This window comes from Phodopus roborovskii, unplaced genomic scaffold, assembly GCF_943737965.1.
Source record: "Phodopus roborovskii unplaced genomic scaffold, PHOROB, whole genome shotgun sequence".
NCBI classification, from domain to species: domain Eukaryota; kingdom Metazoa; phylum Chordata; class Mammalia; order Rodentia; family Cricetidae; genus Phodopus; species Phodopus roborovskii.
The window spans coordinates 19,528,047-19,550,747 of record NW_026126525.1 but is presented as its reverse complement, the minus strand read 5'-3'; the positions used below and the strand labels follow the sequence as shown (position 1 = coordinate 19,550,747).

General features: G+C 32.4%; 1 protein-coding gene across 1 annotated transcript in view; it reads right to left on the bottom strand.

The window, feature by feature from the left end:
• Positions 1 to 660: 660 nt before the first annotated feature.
• Tecrl (trans-2,3-enoyl-CoA reductase like) overlaps positions 661 to 22,701 on the bottom strand; it is a 68,794-nt gene continuing 46,753 nt past the window's right edge. Inside the window, exons 5-12 of the mRNA XM_051198226.1 lie at positions 19,557 to 19,672; positions 14,738 to 14,843; positions 12,467 to 12,539; positions 8,899 to 8,942; positions 4,036 to 4,093; positions 1,992 to 2,077; positions 1,528 to 1,573; positions 661 to 788 (exon numbers count right to left, since the gene is read on the bottom strand). Of these exons, the coding sequence (XP_051054183.1) occupies positions 661 to 788; positions 1,528 to 1,573; positions 1,992 to 2,077; positions 4,036 to 4,093; positions 8,899 to 8,942; positions 12,467 to 12,539; positions 14,738 to 14,843; positions 19,557 to 19,672 (657 nt within the window). The remainder of the gene's footprint in view (positions 789 to 1,527; positions 1,574 to 1,991; positions 2,078 to 4,035; positions 4,094 to 8,898; positions 8,943 to 12,466; positions 12,540 to 14,737; positions 14,844 to 19,556; positions 19,673 to 22,701) is intronic.

Genomic DNA, 22,701 nt, shown 5'->3' with positions numbered 1-22,701 from the left:
TTCAGAAAGGTGATAGTGTTTGGGTTACTGTTTTGAGTGTCACATTATAATCACTTAATGTAAAGGTGACATTTCTCAATTAACAATTTATCCACCCATTAAAATGTTTATCCACATAGCAATGTAAAACTGGACAAATTCCAACCAAAACAAACAAACAAAAACTCTCAGCATTGAGACAGTGCACCAGACCAGAAACCATATAATTCAATTACCTTATGATATAGTAGTATAAAATATTCATACAATACAACTATTTGTTTTAAGATCAAGCTCCTGCAAATAAGTCGATACTATTTTAATATTAATATACTAACTTCTGCATTCCTGCATTTTAGTTCTCTCATTTTTAGCCATAAAATGGGCTTTCCGCCATAGCCTAGTATGGATTCCCACTCATGGCAGGCCTTCTGATTCAAGTTTTAGTGTGCTGTTATTTGGCATGATGAGTCATGCCTTGTTTATTACCTTCTTTTTATTACCCCTCATTCATAATGGAACTTTAGCTAAGTTCCATCATCATTTTCTTTTTTAAAGATTATTTTTGCCAATCAACTGTTGTATTATAATAACTGGTCTTCATTTTCCAAGCTTCAATTTGTGAGTTTATATGCTATTCTTCTTGCTTACATATGAATCACTACATTATCACTACATTTATTATAATATGAATGGAATTATTGCTGATTTCCTATGCACATATGAGTTGAATTTCTTCTGATATATCTTATGTTTCTTCCGTGCCCACAAAGACATCTGGATACTCATTAAAATTGTAAAAATGCCAACTGAAAGAAAAAAAACACATTGCTAAATACCTGTAATGGAAAAACTGAGTTGTATTAAAATAAAAACAATTTATAAGAGAAAATATTGCCCCAAATAAAATGCTGCATAGTTCCCTATTAATATCCTTCCACTTATTTAGAATAATACATTCACAAAAATTATTGAAGGATAAAATTTTTAAAAATCTATTTAACTCCTTATAAATGTCATTCTCAATATTTTCCAAAAAATCACATTTTCAATAAACTTCTGTCTGTACACATATTTACACACATTGTATGATTGAATGTATATATGCAAAGTTAATGATAATTCAAAACTGATGAATAAAATAGTCAGTGACATTGGATTAAATATATCTCTTTTAATACAACACTTGGATGATCCAACTTTCCTATTTACATTAAAACATCAAGTTTTCAAAATTTTGCAATCAGCATTCCCCTCGCCTACCATTTACAGATGTATACACACAAGAAGTAGTTTTAAGAGAAGTATATAATCAATATTATACATATGTTATATTGCTGAACTTGAATTAAATATTTGTTACATAGGTAGATATATAGAAGATAATGTTTAGTACTTTAATAATAAGTATTACTTTCAAAATGAAAATATATATGTAATATATTACTGCTAGTAGGTCTACATTAGTGGGACAGTAATTCATTCTCACACTTCATAACTCCTAAAGATATTCATACATTGATTAAGTGTTAAAAATGTTAAGATTACCTGGAAGTGTTTGTGTCATGACTGTGAAACTAATCCAGGATCCAATCTGTTAAAATAAAGCCCCAAAATTAACAAACCCCTGCCTTTTACAGATATTTAAACATTATGGTCTTAACTAAGTAATTTGAAAGCTCAAAACATTATAAAACTTATGACCCAAATAATTTATAATATAACTCTTACATATGAAAGTCATAAAGGATCACTGATAATCATGGCAATCATAATAAAAAAAGCAGTGTTTTAAAATTTTTACTAGTCTGAAAATTCTAATATATCCATGCTATGTTATATAGAGTGTACAAATTCCTTAAGTGTACATAACTTACATAAAATTAATGTTCCTGTCAATATCTTTAGAAAAGATCTATCTGCAGATTGCACAAAATTTATTTAAAGAAAAAAGTTGTGGATTCAGTGCATATAGAATAAAGTTCAGTAATTTGCTCATGTAAACACCATACCTCATAGGTGTAGTTAGGACAGGAAACCAGAAAAAACAGCCATGTAAAGGGGTTATAATTTGGACTTGGGAAACAGGCATTGCTCCCTTGGGAGAAAGAGGAAAAATTGTCAATTATAAGATGCAAATGATATAATATACTTATTAAGTATTACAAAGTTCTTGAGAATAATCATTTAATGCTTTAAATGTCATGTATTCATAGCAAATTATTTCATAGTTATCCCAGAAGAGCCATAATTCCAAATGCTATAACATTTTGACTCAGGTAGAATATGTGTCATCTTTTTAAATATTTCTACATCTATGCTGCTGTAAAATCATGGGACGCAATTATTTAAAAAATTAAATGATATAATTACTCTGTATAACACAATACCTGCAGCAATGTTCTGTTCATAAATTGGGAGGGATACTCCCTTAACCTAGAGACAGGAGAAAAGGCCTAGTCCCTATTCCAAATGACTTGACAGATTTAGATGACCCCTCCTGGAAGGCATCACCCTACATGTGGAGCGGGAAGAGGGTGGGAGAGAAGGTTGGGGGGTGGCATGAGAGAGAAAGAGAAAGGGAGGGAAAGGGAACTGGATTTGATATGTAAAATAAAAAGAAAAAATAATAAAAGGAAAAAAAGAAAAAAATTAAAAGGAATGCTTTCTAATTCCATGGGTTTTCATTTTCCTTTAGTGTTAAAGAATAATTGTTTGATATTATAAATACCTCATAACTCACACTAAATTAGTGAAAATCAAAAGGGAATTGTATAAGGATATCATTTATATCAAATGCATCTAAAAGTATCTTGAGAATTATCCTGAATGAGTACAGTTAATTTTCAGAAATATACACAAATTATTTTGGCTAAGCAATTTACAGCTTTCATTATATTTAGCACATCACAAGATTTTCATTAATTTTCTCCAAGTAAATATTTTTAAGGAAAATTTTGGAAAATAAATTAATAATGATTTCATATTGTACTTTAAACTGTTGGAGGTCTGTCTTTTAAAGGGGTCCTTTGATGGGACCCGGCTTTTGGACCAAGCTGGCGGGAAATCTGGTTGTAACAGTCGTCCTTTACACCTGCATGGAGACTAGTACTCACAGAATCCTGGAATGACCAGAGTGCATTCTGCCAGGTAACAAAAGCAAGCCAGCATAATGCCTGAATCCCTATACACCCCCCCCATAAGACAACAGAAATGGTGAACAATTTCTGGAGAGGTCTCTTTAATTTTACAGGGATACCCAAGATTGTAGGTTTGTGAGTTCATACACGCTGAAGTAGGCTTTTCACTGATTCTTCCACTTTGAGTTACCACATAGTCCTGTAAGAACCCCCTAGTCATGTGCCCACTTGTTATCCCAATAAATTCATTGTGTTCCCAAGACAGACTTGGGTGAAATGATTTCTGTGGTCTGTCATGATATGGAATGGACAAATCCTGGTCATGTCTTCTAGAAAATGTGACGTAAGTACTATAAAGAGTATTGACGACCTGCCATGAGAAGGCAGCTAAAACCCATACTCAGGACAGAGTTTTATGTGAAGAACAGAAAAGCTCTAAAACCTCAGAGCTCCCATGAAGCAGGGATAGCCAAGACAGGGCAATGAAAAACATTTTCTATTATCTAGATTTCATGGAAATCCTGAGACATCAGAAGTTACCCAATCATCTTTACTAAACTTCAGCTTCCCCTTTCCATACTGCAATCTACAGACCGCTATCCAAAAGAGATAAAGAGAATACAAATTGTAAAAGAGGGACAAGAAGATGGGAGGGAGATGTGATGCAACCCCTGGGAGTAGTCAGAAGGCAGAAACAAAGGAAGGTATGAAACAGTTACATGGCCTACAAGTATAAAAAATTCAAAAGGTACAAATAATTTTTGAAAGAGCATCCACATCATTCCCCCTAAACTTTGTCAGTAGCAAGGGTTGCATCAGTTTGCAGCCTATTTGACATATTTCTAGGACTGCAGTTTGGGTAAATGTATTAAGTATGAAAAAAATGGAAGAGACAGATAAATATAAAAGAACTAACCTGTGTGACTGGGATGAGCCAGCACCGTATTAATGAAATGATTTCCAGCTTCACAAATCTGTAAGATATGTTACAGCTTTTCAATAAACAAGAAGGAATTTTACAACATTAGAAACTTACTTTGTGGTCTTATATTTATCCATCAGTAATTAGTTACAGAGAGATAGAAAAGCCATGATGATAACCAGGGTCAAATGTCTGTATTCATTTTTCATTGATATATCTATTTTCATCATGTATTTTAGGTGGGTTTATAATTTTATGATAATTTTTTATTTAAATTTGAAACAAACTTGTTTTACATGTCAATCCCAGTTTCTACACCCTCCTTCCCTCCCCTGTCTCCCCAACCAACCCTCATCCCAATCCCTTTCTGCTACCCAGGGAGTGTGAGGCCTTCCATGGAGAGTCTTCAAAGTCTGTCATATCATTTGGAGGAGGCCCTAAGCCCTCCCCCATGTGTCTAGGCTGAGAGATTTCCCTTTACATGGAATGTATTCAAATCATAACTAACCTGAAGAAGAAGGTATAGCTTGTCCTTAGTTTTCACTACATCAGTACATATCAAAATTCCAAAAGCAAATTTCTGGTCTTTTTGGCTTATCTCAGCAAGCTCCAGCTCTCTGCTTGCATTACAAGTTGTGATATATGAATTTACATATCCTCTTGCCTATTCAAATCTTACCTATTTTATGCCTGAGGCTCTTCTGTGCTTTTACCAGAAAATAAACTGCAGCTTTTTTTCCAAATATATTTGCATTTAATGATAACAAGGTGAGAAAATTCAACTGGACAGATAACGAATGTTGATACAGTAATCAGAAAAAAAACTAGAATAACGAGCTGTTTGAAGACAGAGCAAAACCTGCTTGAAGTCTTGTTTTCCTTCTAGTTTGTTAATCACTGAAGAAATTAAGAATTTAAAGGAAAAATTCTTTGTTAATGAAATGCTGCTTGTTCAAAAGACTGGCAAATCATGGCTGCATTTAAAGAATGAAAGCTAAAATGGGGTTTTAAAGATGTATTATTTATGCAAAGCAGTATATTTGGAATTTTGACTCTTTCCTTTCATTTGTAGCTTTTAAAGAAGGTTGGTTTAGAGAATGAAGAAAAGTGGAAATATGAAAAGATTAATGCATGGTGTATTCAAATATTTAGAGCAGATAGAAACAGATGTTAGCTTTGCAAGAAGAACAATTCTGATAATATTATATTGTTTCTCTGAGTCATATTTTCTTTCTTCCCACATCAATTGTAATTCTTGTACAAATTTAAAGATTAAATTAATATTTAAAGTTTGTAAAAGTAGTTAATAAAATACTTCATAGACTACAATATCCATATAGTGAAATCTAAATAAGTATTTCATCAGAAGTCCTTGACCTGAACTTCAAATATATTTTGTGAACATTTTGTGTAACTTATGATACTTTTCTTAAGGTACTAAGTATTAAAATTTGAGTAGAAATAAGTGATAGAGAGCAAAAGGACAGATTAAGGTAGATAGTAAAGAAATGGGCAGTCCTTCCCTCAGTTATCAAGTAACAACTATGATATCATTTAATGCATTTTGAATATTTTTTACCAGGTAATGGTCTATTCTATGTTAAACCAGAAGCAAACATCAACTTTAAATAATGTTTTCTTTTTTAGACTCACCAGTACCTAATGTAATAAATACAAAAGTTTGTAAACAAAACTTTATGAGAAAAAATTAACACTTGCTACTGAAAAATATAGTTATGATTGAAATACACATTATTGAATGCTTACCATTATTTTCCCCTTGATCTTCCTTTATAATAACTAACTGTACTATCTTTCATTAGTTTAATGGAATATGATTTATAATTATCTGAACTTAAAATGAGTAGTAATTTCTTCACAAATGAAACACACATACATCATTCTTATAAAGATGGAATAATCTCATACATATTAAATTTTATGAATAATAAACCATCTTTGACATATCCAGTTAGTTAGGTTTTTTGGATATTGATTACAAATTCAAGCTTGATCAGATCTTCAAGTGTTATATCCGTAATATTATCTGTTACCTAAAATGAATCTGAGTAACAAATGTTTGCAAAATTTAAATCTCTATTGCAAACATGGGTCATTATTAAGAATCCACTGAGTCATCAACTATTTTTTCACTTTCCCAATGATTATTACATGTAGGGGTTACTAATGACTTATGTCTCATTTGCAACTTTTCATTTGATGCTAAGAAAAAAAGTATTTATTTATTTATTTATTGTTTTACTTTTAAGGAAGTTCAAAGGCATTCTTTTTGTTGGAAATCACTTTAATTCAAAATTTAAACCTAAAGGTCTCAATATTCACAAAATCATTGAATCATTACACAATTGCAATAGAAAGTCATTGTCACATGTTCAGAAATGTGAAAAAAAATGGTCACCATGTTTCTCTCTACCATATCTATATTGGATTCTATTACATGTTCAAGCATTGCATGAATGTGCATTAGCTTCCTGGACTTCACTAATTTTTCCTAAGATTGTATATCAGATAACATTGATGAATGCATATGAAATCATGACTAATCAGCAGCTGAATGAGCACAAAAACAAATCAGTTGCATGTTCCAAGTTATTAGAATTTTGCTTATGTTTTACTTTGTATTGACTATAAGATGGTTATGATATACATTTTTAGGAAAGCTCTAATTAACTTTAAATATTTATTTTTGTATGTACTTTTCATATTTGGTTAATTTATAAAATTAATACATTGTTATAGCATATTGGAAAAATGGAATGAATCAAATATAGTGCATGATAGGAATAGTTTAAATCACAGCAAAATGAAATTGTAAACATGGTACAAACAGCAAAGAAGTGAAGTGAGAGGAAAGGAAAAATCAGAGCAATTACTAAAGGCGAGCCCAAAGTTAACCAAGAGTTAAAATATATGTTTGTTTTTTTCATGAACCAATTATTCCCTCTGCCAAAATTTTCTAAGTAATACATAGTCACAGAAACATTAAAAAATGAAGCTACAAAGTTATTCTTCCTACACCATGTTCACGTATTAAAATTACATGTTTTAATGTATTTTATAAATTTTAAGAAATTCTAAAATTAAACAAATATATAACATGTATAGAATAAATATAGTTATCTTACTATGTGCAAATGTAGTCCCCTATAACGTTAACCCTATCATTATTTTTCACAGGGGTAAAGATACATACTATAAATATATAAATACTTTGTTTAATAGGCTGACTTCTTAATAAAGCATAATGTAAGCATGGAGTGAAGGGGAAGTAAAGATTGTTCAGAACAATTTATAAAGAGCCAGTCCTTTGTTAAATACTCAGTGCCACTACTTAAACCAAACAGACAGCCAGTCCTTGGTTAAATACTCAGTGCCACTACTTAAACCAAACAGAAGCTTAATTATCCAGGACGTTTGGAGTCCAGATACAAGGTCATCTTCAGGGTTCAGATTATAGACTACAGAAAGCAAAATGAACTTGGGAATCTGAGAGCAAATGAAGTCTCTCGTCATATGCTGTTCCAAATATGTCTCTTTATTTTTTATTTATTTATTTATTTAATTTTTTTGCCTCTATTCTAATTCTCCTGTCCGAATTCTAATTCTTCCTAGCTTCCTCACCTCTCACCTAAAATCAGTCTTCTTACAGGAGCCTGAAGCAATGAAAAAATTACAAGAGTTACCTCTTATTAGTCAAAAGCCCATTCCTAGGATAAGCAATAAGGAGCCAAGCTATTTACCATGGCAACAGGAGGGTTTTGAGGTTTTAAGGGTAAGACTGTGATCAGAAGAGGACACAATGCCCAGTGAGATAAGGTTTGATGCATAGGTCTTTTATCAACTAGACTTGACAAGCAAAGAATTGGAATGCCTTTCTTAGGGTACTTTATTTAGTAAGCTTGGTTAGACACCTGTGACTCTGACCTAGTGCATAGCTAAACTGTAAAGTTTCAAATTGTGATCAGTCTACAAAAAGATTTTAATCTAATTTAAACTGAGATAAAAGTGAGCTAATTGTTTGCAGTTAATCTAAGCAAAAGGAACAAAGCAGGCCATTCAATGCCTACAGTCCTCCAAGGGACAATAGATATACTTATGAAGCAAATCCTGGTATATACTCTATGTATTAAAATTATACAGTAAAATGAAAGGTCCTGTTTCTGACCATCCACAAATATATGTGCCCATATGATTGAGTTGTAATCATGATAATACAAATACACAGCACATTAGATTATATTCTACAATGCAGCTATTGGGGAGACACCAAGCTGCTTTAGTAAAAGTGACAGTTTCCAGAGTTGACGGTCCTGTAGAGGTTTTGCCTGGACATAATTAACCTCTATCAGATAATTATTCCTCTGCTTGGTGGACATCTGAACACTAATTGTCACCTGTTATAACTCTCATGACATCAACACTAAATTTTTCTTCATACCAAATTAGTTCATTGGTAACTTAATCGATATTTTTTGATAATTATCTATTAGACTTATGAAAATGTTTGCTCTCAGGTTTTGTAACTTCATAATTGTTTAGATGATAAGAATAATTAATCCTATTTTTTTACTGTTTACTATATTTCAAATAATTTTGGTTATCTAGCTGCAGAAATTTGGAAGGAATGTTTAACAATCAATGAGTAAATCATACAAAGCTGTTAATGTTTTAATCTACTTTATACCTATTTATGCAAAATATATATACTAACAAATAGATATTTTCAATATAGATATATGCATTTTCTACATATAAATTCTCTTCAATGAAACATTTTCATGTTTTTCTTTCATATTAAATTTAGAACATCAGTAACAAATACTATACAAAACATACCAGAAAATTGATAGCAGATACTGTTATTTGTCTATTTCCAAAAGCTGTGAAGAAAAAAAGCAGATGAAATATGAGCAAGTCCTTTTGTTAGATCATTATAGTGAAGTTATTGTACTGACATTATTTCAGGATTCAACAGTCCTCTAATTATTTAAACTTCCATATGTATCTTAAATTTTAGTATTATGTATTTGAACTACTAAATATTTAATTAACTTTTGTTTACTAATGTACATTTCTTCTTGTATTCTAATAGTATTTATAAAATGAATGGAATATATAATTAATATGTGTTAATGAGCACTTTGAAAGCAGATTGCATGTTCTAATTTTCAACACACACACACACACACACATATATATATAATGAACCACCAAATAGTAACACATTGAAATATCATTTTTGTTTTTTAACAATATAATGAAAACCGTATTTTTTTATTATTTATCTCTCACACTTACATTTTAATTGTATAAATTTTGAGTGTGTTTTGTAGTCTGTACTGTTTTAAATGCTTCATATTTATCACAAGTACAAGTGTAAGAAACATATTTCTCTTAATTTTTTATTATATTTTAAGTATATTTATTAGCAGAGGGGTATATAGTCACACCATGTTATGCATGTGTAGGTCATATACATATATGCATATACACACACACATACACATGCATTATTTTGAAAGAAAACGGAACTCAAAAGATGTGGCACTAGTGCCATTATTCAGAGGTGAGGAATTTTTGGAGAATGTGTGACACTGTGGAGGTGGGCTTTGAAGTATCTTTTATGTTCAAACCATGCCCAGTGTCTCAGACTATTTCTTGTTGCCTGTGCAAGATGACGAGCTGTTAGCTACCTCTTCAGCACCATGTTTGCCTGCGGGCTACTTTGTACCACCAATATGACAATGGACTGAACTTCTGAAATGTATGCACCCAATTAAATGTAGGCTTTTATAAGAGTTTCTATGATTATGGTGTCTTTTCACAGAAATAGAAACCCTTAATAAGCATAAGTTGGTACCGAGGACATGGGTATTTTTGTGATCGGCCTAACTATGTTTTCTTTTGGAGGAATTTGGACTTTGTTACTTAGGATTAGGAAAGCAGTGGAGTGCTTTAAGCACCACTTAATGGGCCATACTAGTAGTGCCTTGGGAGACAATGATGCTGAGAAATTTTGAACTGTAGTGTATTGTCTCAAAGTGTTTCAGAGGAGAAATATTTTATATGTCACCTAGAGATCATTCCTGGGATATTTTGGTGTAGAAAGTGGCTGTCTTTGCCCTTGTCTGAAGAGTCTGCATGAGGCTAAAGTGAATTGTGTTGGATTAGTTCAGTTTGCAGAGGAAATATCAAAACAGCCTATTAGAGACTCTGTGGTGTTCTTAACAGTAGTAACTATACCAAAGATTTATAATGAAAAAGAGGAAGGTGATAGGGGAATTTTTTTTTTAAAAAAAATGCAAAATATGAGGAGAAAAGGAGCACCAGGGAATGGGACCAAGATAAGTTGTGTTCAAGGAGATAGACTGAGAAATAGAACAAAAGGAGTGGTGATGTCAGCACCAGATCCCCCCTAACAAAGTGTTTAAATTATAATAAGGAACCAAAGAAAAACAGATCCAGGAGTGATGGTGCACAGCTTTAACCCCAGCACTCCAAAAGAAGAAGCTGGAACATCTTTTGAGTTTGAGACCAGCTTGGTCTAGAAAGAAAGTTCAAATACAGCCAAGCTTAGGAAGTAAAAACAAACAAACAAACAAAACACCCATGGAAAACAGAAACCTGGTGAAGACACAATTAAAAGAGGAGGGCATGTTCCACCCCCAGAAAGCAACAGAACTTTAAAGCTTTAGCCACATGGTGCTGGTTTTAAGGATAGAGAAAAGGCGTTATACAGTATTTTATTTGACTAAGGAAAACCACTGAATCCACGCAAATATCAGGGCTATCCCTGAATAGAGACTTCAAAAGGTCATTGCATGGAGAAGTCTGGATTTCCTGGGAGATTCTGAAATGTTAGGGAACCACAGTCATGGGATACCTACCAAAAATCTGCTAACAGGGAATGGGACCAGCTCAGGAGAAAGAATTATGCTGCAGTCAACAAAGCAAAAAGCTGTAGGAGATCTGAGGAGCACTTTGATATCAGACATCAACATGCAGAGTTTGGAGTTTGCCCAGATAGTTTTTGGCCTTGTTTTGGTCCAGTATTTCTTCACTATGCTCCCTTTCCTGTGTTGTGGGATGGTAATGTATATCCTATGCCATAACATGTTGCAAGTATATGATCTGTTTTTTGATTTAAATTTTTACAGGGGATTACATGTAAAAAAAAAAAAAAGGTTGCATGAATTTCAAAACATAATTTGTACTTTGAACTTTTAAACATTGTTGGAACTGTGATAGACTATGGAGACTTTTGAAGTTTAACTGAATGTATTTTTGCATTATGATATGGCTATAAGCCTTTGGGAGGCAGGGAGTGAATTGTGCTGGTTTGGAAAAGTATCATCTCCCAAGGGAATGGCGCTATTAGGAGTTGTGGCTTTGTTGGAGTGGGTTTGGCCTTGGAGAAAGTGTGTCACTGTGGACGTGTGCTTTGAGCTCCCATTTGTGCCCAAGCCACACCCAGTGCCTCAGATAACTTTCTCATGTCTATGCAAGTTGTAGAACTGTCAGCTATATTTTCAGTACCATGTCTGCTAGCACATGGCCTGTTTCAATACGACGATAATGAACAAACCTCTGAACTATAAGCCACCTAACTAAATGTTGTCCTGTGTAAGAATTGCTGTTCTTATGGTATCTCTTCACAGCAATAGAAAGCCTTACAAGACAATGTACATACATGTACATACACTACATGCAAGATACATTATATACTTACACATTATTTAGCAACAAATATATATATATATATATATATATTTGTCATATTGAATGTGTGTATATGCTATAATGTTTACATGCACACATGGCCTAGGGTTCATTTACTGTTGCTTGTTTGCATACGTGTTTAAGGCTAAAAACATGGAGACTATTATGGGATTGAGTCACTCCTGGGTAAAATTGATTCTTCTTTTTTAGCAACCATAATAACTCAGTGGCTATACTTTCTTTTTAACTTTTGTTTTTATCACTTCACTATGTTTATATATAAAGCAATAAAGAGTTCCTAAAGAAAGAGGGAAAATATCCATGTCCGCCAAAATTAGTTTTTTTTCACACCTACATGAAATTTTAGTAAATTATGATCTGAAAGTAATTGAAAATTGATATTTTCATTATTTTTTAAGTATAAGAGGTTACATTTTTATGGAACTAAGAGTTGAAAATGGATCCAGGTGGTGGTGGCACACATTTTTAATCTCAACACTTAAGAAACAATGGCAGGCAGATCTCTGAGAGGTCCAGGCCAGCCTGGTATACAGAGTAATAAACAGGACAGGCTCCAAGGATACCCAGAGAAGCTCTGTCTTGAACCCAACCCCCACAAAAAAAAGAGTTGAACATGGATATTGATAAGTTACCATGGGATTAGTTAAGAAGACAATGTACATACATGGTGGTGTATATCTTGGGTGATTAATATAATAAGCAATCCAAGAGGTGAATCCCCAATAAAATGCGCACCCCTGTAAATAAAACAAGACAAAATAAAAGTTATAGAAATTACATGATATAAAATACATTATTTTAACATACCCATACATTTACATGCACAATTTCATATTTTAAAATGACTTTCATTGATTAGTTCTTTGAAAATCTCTTACCTTTATGAAATGCAAGTGTTTATTTTACTCTCCTCACCACATCTTTGTAATCTCTCTCTCACAGCCTTTACCTACTATTTTGCATACCAGTCCCCTTCCCTTCCTATATTTATATCTTTTGATTTTGTTTCTCTCTTTCTTTCTTTCCTTCCTTCTTTCTTTCTTCCTTTTAGAAGAGTCACTGAGATTAATCAGTGTCACAAAGATGTGGGTACAAAACTGAAGAAACTGACTTCTTTTCTCCAGAACCAATCAACAGTGACAGGAATTCATTCCTGATACTTTATACCTGGTCAAAAATCAACACCTTAGACAGTCTTAAGCCCTGTAGGTGAATTTAATAGAGATTTTAGTTAAATTGTCTTGGGGCAATGCTGATTTTTAAACATTTATGTTTCTAACCTTAGACAAAGGCTATTCTCTAACTCCGAGAAAACTACTCTTTGAAATGAATGCTAGGGATACAAGGACAGGGTTGGCTTATCTCTAAACAACATATTTATATCATGCCCTCTAAGTTTAAGAGACTTGGGGGCATTGCGAATGTAAGAACTGGAGGGTAGGAAGTCTGTGTGATGCTGTGTTCTGTTCATGATACCCACAGTGCAGGAATGTTCTCACAGATCAAGGACTGCCTACAATGGACTTAAAAAATTACTGAGTCCAACAGATCAATTAGGGGCTTACAGTATCTTGTCTCTCCCACTGACCTACTGGCTTTTGCAGGATATTTTATAAAGTGTCTAAACTCAATGATGATCATAAGGTAGCATTTAAAGCCATGTTTTAGCAGCACTGAGTAAACATACTTAGTTCCATGTTTTTGTTGTTTATGCTAATGGGTATTTGAGACAACATTCAAATATAGATTTACATTTGACAACTATTTGTTGAGATATTGATGAACTGGAGAAATAGTCTGTAGGAAAGTATTAAAACTAAATAAAACAATGGTCAGCATAATTTTAATACTAACATATGTTGTCTGATTATAAAAGAAATTGCCAGAGTTGGTCAAAGAGTCTAAAACCTACTTCCTACACTGTTACAAATTTATAGTTCACAGAGGAGGTTGTCTAACCATTCTAAAATTCACTGTTATAAAAACAATAATATAATAAAATAACTGTGTTGTAAATATGCTATGAAAGGAGAAATTTGGTAAAAGCATACCATTTTAAATGTAAACTTTCAGTAGAAATATAAGGTGCAATTGAATTTGAAATAAAAACTTTAATTGATGTGTTTCTAATGTCCATTTCCTTTCAATACATTGTTTGAAAACTTTCCAACTTCTTTATAGTTTCTTGACACCTATTGATTTTCATATTTTTCACATTCAGATTCTAGCTTCACTCTGGCAACTATAATAACTACACAGTACTATGTGGATTTCTTCCATTTCAAAAGGATTTAAGGAATCTGATTCAATGTTCACAGGAAGACTCTCCCATGCATGATCTACTTTTAACCCCTACTACTTGAGAGAATTTCCTTGTAGATAAACTAAAATTAAGGTTCAAATAAAACCCACAGAAAATCTCTGATATATGCAAACACAACTAAGGAAGTGAGTCCTAATTTTAAGGAAAATGTGACTATCATACGAAGATAGTCTTGTTTATTGTTCTTTGTTTTCAACTTGACAAAAGCTAGAGTCATCTGGGTAGAGGGAACCCAAATTGATAAGATGCCTCTATAAGATTTGAATGTAGGCAAGCATAAGTGACAGTTCCTTAATGAGTGACTGATGTGGGAACCTAGATCATGATAGATGATGGTTTTCCTGTGCAAGTGGTCCTTCCTGCATAAGAAAGTGATATAAACCAGAAATAGAAAAACAGTGAAGAGCAGTCCTCCATGGCTTCTGCTGCCCTGCGGGATGGACTTTTAAATAGAAGGTGAAATAAACTGTTTGCTTCCCAAGTTGTTTTAGGTCAGAGTGGGTTCCCCCCCCACCCCACAGGAATTGAAAACTAACACAATGATACAATGCGTTATTATTTATTATTTTACCAGTAAAAATAAAAAAAACTAATATATATCTATATTCTCACCTTTATCAAGTTTTTTGTAGGACTCTGTCCTGCAGAAACTTTATGAACAAATAAAGTTTCCAGAAGGAGTCGTATATAGTGGATACAATGGCAAAAGCAAGCCAAGCTGAAAAATGAAAGCATTAATGAACAATAAATCCCTCTCCAGAAGCTTCCTGGTTATATTGCAAGTATCCATGGCATTGACTTGGCCTAGCTGCCTTGAGAGGCATGCCCCATAGGATTTTCAGAGTAAATGGCTCCTGGGACATGACGAGTCTTCCAGGTCCTGAGAGACCAATGCAATCCATCAGGAAGTGAACGGTTCAGGCCACATTGTATTTCTCTGTATGATCCCTTAGTAGTCAAGAAAGCACAGAAGCTCGATAGGGCTACACTGGTCTTAGACATTAATCTTGTGTACCGTGTATGACTTCCAGACTTCACTGTATTCTGGCAACTACAACTAGACTGATCCTGCCCATTACTGTTATTTCCATCTCAGATGAAGGCATAAAAAGTGTGATCACTCTCAAAAAAAAAAAAAAAATTGACACAGCTTCAGTTGTGTTGTGGTCCTCTCCAAGCAGCCTGATTTAATCCCTTGAGGCCATATCATGTGGCCTTGACTCCATAAGTAAGCAAAGGTGCTTACATCATATTGAGACCTCTAAAAGGTTATTTTTTAAGTTTCTTGTCAAGTATGTATTGTATGTTGACCACTTCCCTTACACCCACTCCTCTCTATTTTCTTGCTCTTGTCCATCACAGGAAATACTTGTGTCTGCATTGTTACTTCTGCTTTTAAGTCATATACGCATCTTTAATTCTATCTATCTTCATAGATTCTAGCAAATGTTTTAATTTTGAAGGTATATCATACTGTCTCACTAAAGAAATTTCATGCAATGCTAATTAAACTTAGTTGTTCACTTGTTTATTTAAAACAATTTCAAATTTTATTTAATAACTAAAGTAAACTAGGACAAACTTCACTTCTGACGATACTAAAAATATATCAGTCATAAACTTTTTGTACCCGTATGCCCTAGGATGAGGTATAAAAATAATAATTAAAAATTTATTCATTAAGAAACCACTTGGAAATTGAAGCAGATAATTGACAAGCTTAAAAATAACCAATGCCTGTGTTGAGTGTCGCTGACATTTTGAAATATTCAAAATTACTTTTTAATTGCTTGGTTGTCCTTTAGCAATTGCTATGAGATTGTGAAGGTTTGAATTTCATTTTCTATGCTAACATAAAGCATCCTTTATTAGATAGGTTTTTTCTGCATGACACATTGTCACATTTGTCTCTTAAAAGCATGTTTCTCTTATAGCTTAAGGCTCCTCCTCTTGTAATTTTATATAAGTTATACTTTAAATTAAAGTTTATATCAAATATTTTTCAGAGTGGCCAATTTCCCTGAACATAATTAAAATCATTTATTCTATACTAACATATTTAAATTATCTAATTATCTAATTGTCAAGTAAAAGGGGAAAATGTTTAAAAATAGATTGTTCTTAACATAAATCTACAAAATAAAGAGGAATCAAAAATAATATACTTTAAATAATGCAGTGGTACACATTTTAATAAATGATTCTATTTACTATAAGACATTTACTTAATTTTTTCAGAGCAAGTGCTTTTCTTAATAAATAGAAATACTGGTTATAGTAATAACAGTAATGAAAATAAGACATAAAGAAATCATGACAAATAGATAAGTATAGGTTTACAATACAAGGCAAAATTTTATTCTATTTTCTTAGTCTTCAGTCCAATTAGAGGGCTATTGGTGATCCCCAAAATATAGGTGCTACTGACACACCCTTGAGTATGTTTTGCCGGGCTGGCCATGGAAGTGGTTTGTAAGTTTTGAAGCTGGATTTGATCACTATTCTCCCAGCATTGTGCTCACTTCCTTGCATTAATATGATAACTGGTCCTCAGGGAGTAGGTAGGTCTCCAGGGAAGTCCCACCTGGATTCCTCCAATTTCTATGTCTAAAGTCCATGCTGTAGTCAGCATTATGGCCTTGAATTTAAGCTGTTTGAGGCATCAAAAGACAATCATAACAGCTTCTATTAATTTTGTAATTTCTTTGATTCTTCTGATTATCACTTCAACAGAAACACATTCTTATTCTTAAATGGAGTCATTTTGAGATGGCATAACTTTGAATCATGCAAAATGTTTCATCAATCTCTGATAATTGCTCAAACCTGTGTAACTACAATGAAATTATTTGTGGAAGCTTAACATGTTTATGCTTTGGAAAATATGTGGTGCATATATGCTTTTGTTACCAAGAGTTAGCAACCATGTTCTTTGTGTTAAAGAGTAGTAATCACTGTCATTCATCTTCTAAGCTGGTTTGTATTTTCAATATAGACTAGAAATCATTAAAATACAAGTGCCTTTTTTCTCCTTCCAAGTTCCTCAACTCACTCTCTGAATCAATTACACATTCTACTTAATTTAAGAAAAACGAAGAGGTTATTATTTTAAAACTTTCTTTACAAGCCTGTCACTACTGAGAAGCAATTTCTTATTGTACCTCTGTGACTGTCTACATTCATCATCATTCTATTTCTGCCCTGTATTAAACTACTTTGTATCACAGTTCACTTTTTATAAGCAAAATCACTAGTTGAAATCTGACCTATTAATTTCCCAAGGTGAACTGAACACATATGTAATGGGATCATCTATCAAACCATTCAAATGATTTCAATGAGCCATATATATTCAATGAGTCTTATAAGCCCTGTCATGTCAACAACTTTCTGCAACTATTGTGGAAGTTAATACCAATTGAGGGAAAAAGTTATCAAAATTATCACAGTAAAAGTTTAAAATAAGAAATTGTTTAAAAGCCAGTCAAACTAATAAGATGTATGGAAGTCATTACAATGATTGTCCTGAGTGAGAAATTTTGAGACTGTGCTTGGAATATAGGTAATTGAGAAGGGAGAGAAAATGAGAATTAGGAATGATATAGTAGAACAAGTTGTGTAAAGCAGTGCAGTGGAGAATAGGAAAGGAAGTCCTCAGCATGACTACAGCTCAGGATCTATGCTGAGATGAAAAAAATGCTACAGCTCAGCATCTATGCTGAGATGAAAAAAATGCAGGGTCAAATTTGTTATTTTTACTAAAGTGTCCACAGGACCCCAGTGTTATTTCTTAGTTCACTTGTGTTAATTTTAATTCATGGACATTGAAATTAGTTTTCTTTTTCTTTCTCCTTTTAAAACATTTTGATGTGGTATCTTGAATAATTATACCCCTATTTAATATTCAAGTTTTCTGAGAGGCATGGAGATAGACCTAGAGGAAGAATAAAGGATGTACTGTTTTCATAACATGCTAGCTACCACAGTTACATAGCATGTTTTGATACCTGTCCTACTACTAACAAAAACAAAACAACAACAACAAGAAAATCACACTTAAGTACTACTTAATTCATTGTTTAAATTTACTAAAATATCCAGTAAAACTTTTTCCAGAGTTAGATCTTTCTTATCTCCATATGTAACATTGTTAATTATTTAAGCAACTCTCAACTCTACAGTTTTAAGTGTGTTTTCCTTTCTCTGAATTACCTGGCAAGTATTTGTTATTTGCTATTGCTTGTTACCTCTAAGTGAGCTACACTTAACTGCTTGGAACTTTAAAAACGCAAATCGTTTTGTTTTTTGTCATTAACTAAAACAAGTAAATCTTTTTCAGTGGGAGTTTCAGCCAATTCTTACTAGAATATTACTAGTTTGCCGAGGAAATTGCTGGGTTTAAAAAAAATATGACTTAAGGTTATTCAAGTGTATTATTTTTTGACAGACTTAATTCACTTTATTTTTTCCTCCTCTCCACATAAAAAAAAAATATAAGTCCAGTTTGTGTTGCCCATATACTCATTGGAGCATGTAGAAACTCCCCATGACCAACCCCCTAAAGATAACTGGTTGCTACTGCACAACTATGAAGTTGTACACTTCAGCATCTTTTTCACAGACCTGTCTGAACTGTTGTTTTTTCTTTGGGAGGCATTGTCACAAAACTCTTCAATGTCTTTCATTCTTAGCTATGATTCCACAGTCATTGACACCATTGCACAAGGAGCTTCTTTGGTCACAATAGCCAGGACCAGCACATATCATGGACTTATATGATTTCAGGTGGCAGCATGAATCACAGACATCAGCTTGCATTCCACCTACAACCCTGATCTATAGAACATCAGTTTTCGAGATTCTTTCAGGAAAATTTCAATAAATTCAGATTTCTATATGGATGGGGATAACAGGTAGATCTCTTCCAGGGACTGGGACAGGACTAAACTCCAACACAGCTGCAAAATCCCCCAAGGAAGGCACAGAAGCCTCCTAACCCTGGCATTTGGTCCTCTAGGCCCTCCTGCTGCACCAATGTCATCCAAAGTAGTTTTTTTCCCAAAGAACATTGTTTTATTTTTGAGATAGAGTCTTTATGTGTAGACCTACTGTGCTAATTCTATTTTCCTCAAATTCACAGAAGCATCCTCCCTATGTCTCCCTTAGCATACTGGAATTAAAGCTGTGCTCCACAATGCAAAGTTCTTAATTTATTATATAAATAGAATATGCATAGTAATAATTATACTATGAAATGCATAACAGGCAAATAAATAGCTGATCCCTTATACTGTACTAAGTGCTAAAATCTACTGGTCCAAAAGTTAGATTAACTTCAACTTCTGGTGCATTTATTTGACAATGTAATTAAAGAGGAGCATCATAAATAAGGGTGTATCTGTCACCCTTTGTATTCCCATGTGTCACTTACTGTACCACAGGGTGTCGAGGCCATCGAGAGCTCTCTTTCACATCATATATGCATGAGCTCCTCAAGTAGAAAAGAAAGTATATCAGAAGAGGTCCTGTGTATTCAGCCAAAAACACCTATAAATAGAATGTAGATTTAGAATTTTTAAAAAGTTTCATAATTATTTCTTCAATTGCCTATATTCATAAGTATTCATTAAATATATGAGCTGATGAACTATATACTGTCTTGGAAATAAACTAGATATTGCCACAAATGAATCTTTCTCAGAAGAATCCATCTAGAGTTAAGGAAGTAGATAATGTAAAGATAATTTTAAAAATGATTTTAAACAAATACTTTATTATAATGAATTTGCAAATGAAAACATCCCCAGTTAAATTAATGTTGCCATTCACACAAACATTTGCTGAGTACCAAGCTCCACAAATTTTAGTGAACTTCTCATTATAATGGCTATTCTGAGCCAGTGAACTTCACTTAAGGGTTCACATTTTCACTATTCATTTTACTTTTAGGTGCTTAACAACCACAAGAAAAAATAAAACACAAAAGTGACATATTTGAAAGTACAGAAACAGTCAGCTATATAAAATCCTTTGATTTTGAACTTAATAACAGACTTTATTAGGAATAGTGCAAAATTATTTTATCTGACTCAATAAATCATTTTAAATATACTTTTAGTTTATTCTCCACCCATTCTAAATTCTATATGAAGTGTCTCACTCTCTGAAAGGAACATCAGTGAAAATATCTATTTTTTTCCATTTAAATTCTCTTTTTCCAAATATTTCCTTCATTAACTCAATTATCTTGACTATCATTAAAATTAAAAGACTAAGCCTTGTCTGTTGCAAATGTTATTTCTTGTGATACTCAGTTTTAAGTGTCAACTAGACATAATCCAAAACTACTTGGAAACAGAATGTTAATTAGAGATTTTCTGCTTTATATTGTTCTGTGGGCATTCCTGTATTTAAATTAATTGATCTAGACAGGCTCAGCCTAGTGTGTACAATACTGAATCTAAGTCAAGAGCATCTTAGTTTAAAGCTAGTCGAATTTACATATGACTAAGTACATATATGCACATATACATACATAAATACATGCATAAATATACATCTATGTTTATGTAATGAAATATGTAATTATATTCTTACATATATTCCTGCAATTCTTTAGTTATAATTCTAACTACTCAAAATGTATATAACCAAAAAGAGTAGCAATAAATATAAACTGTAAAACTTATATAGTATAATCTCCATATAAGAATTTATGTTAATTTATGGAATATAACATGCTTCATTATTGAAATGGAGAGATATTAGTTTGCTGAGCATACAAGCTCATATCTACAATGGAACATTGGTGAGGACAGAGAAATAGAATTGCCATGAGTTTGAAGCCACGTGAGACACAATATGAGACCATATCTCAGCATAAATGAAAGAAAGTGAGAGGAAGAGACAAAGAAAAGGGAGACAATGAGATTATTCACTATTATTCGTATCCCATAATGAGTTTCAGTTATTATTTTGTGATAATGAGAAAGCTATTTTCTTGATATGAAACTTATTTTAAATATTTCTTTCAATGCCATCTGATTAGTAAAGTCAAATTTTAGAAAATTCTGTATGATATATCCAGTATAAAAATATGCTGTGAATAATAGTGATGAAAGCAACTATAATTTAAGCTAATAAAATTTTATCAGATATTATGTATGAAGTTCTTCAGAGTCAGAGGAAATTAAACTATTCTCTTCTTTCTGTCATCCCTTAAATAAAATTCAGTATGGTATGCTCACAGTCATGAATTCAATTTAAAAGCCAACATTTTATCACAAATATTTTGCATGCTGAAACATAGGAGTTCAAATGAGAACTAGATGTAAATTATAAATCTTGAATAGACTAAAGAATGACACTAACTTTTGGACAATATCTTTTTCAAAACATTCATTTGAGTGCAAATAAAAACAGATAAAATTTACTTTATTAAACAGAAAAGGTTATCAGACACCAGTGATAAAAAGCAAAGACTTCATAGAGATAGTACTGTGGTATCTTGCAAAACAGAGTTGCTGTTCTGATGAACCAAGTAAAATAGAGACCAAAGAGAAGAGGCTTTGCACAAGCAAAGCAAGTAATAAAAACTTGCAAAGTCTGGAAACTCCATTACAAACAGTAAAGAATTGTCTTTATTCTAAGTTCAGAAACTGCATGTAAGTTCTAGTCCATTTATTTTTTCAAAAATGCATTACTTTAACTAGACAATGGATGTCTATGTGAGTCTTTGGGATTGTTTACCTTTGGTATTTGTATAAAGTTACATAGCCAAATTTCTTACTTAAAATAGCATAGTATCTTCCTAAAATTGCACTCCTTCTATACACTGTAAATAACAACTGGGCCATTTATGTTGGGTGATACAACCTACATGGTGTAAGTATTCTTGTGTTTTAAAAATTTTGAAAAACAAAGAAAATCAGATTTGTATGTGTTCAAGGTCTATGTTAAAATAAAACCATATTTTAAGACAATCTGAAATGTGACTCATTAATATGAAACAGCTGATATATTTCAGAAATAATAAGAAATAAAGACAGATTTTAAGAAGAAAAATGTATTTTTATTTCCTATGATATTTTCTTTATGGTAATAGTTACCAAACTCAATTGAAGATGATAAAAATATGATAATTCATCAAGGTATCAGATAAAATAAAGCAATGTACCTCTTCTTTGTGTGGGCTAATGATACCAAATGTAATCTCTACACTAAAATAATTCAACTATGTTGGAAACTGGCTTATCAGTATAAATTCTGTTTATAATAGCAGCATATTCTGATTTAAAATACTTAGACTTTTAAAACAAAGGACAATATAAGGTAAATTATCAGATTACTACATTAATTTTATGGTAACTTTATATAGGTAACATTAAACAACATATATTACTATATGACATTTTAAAGGAATACTTTATGTATTTCTGGTTTCCAGAATCGATTAGATAAAATAAGACTTATGTGCCTAGGTAATATTAACCTAATAGAAAAAATGTCAGTCCAATTTTAGACATTCAAAAATAATAACAAAAAAGTGTATAAAACTACAAAAATATGCTCCTGTC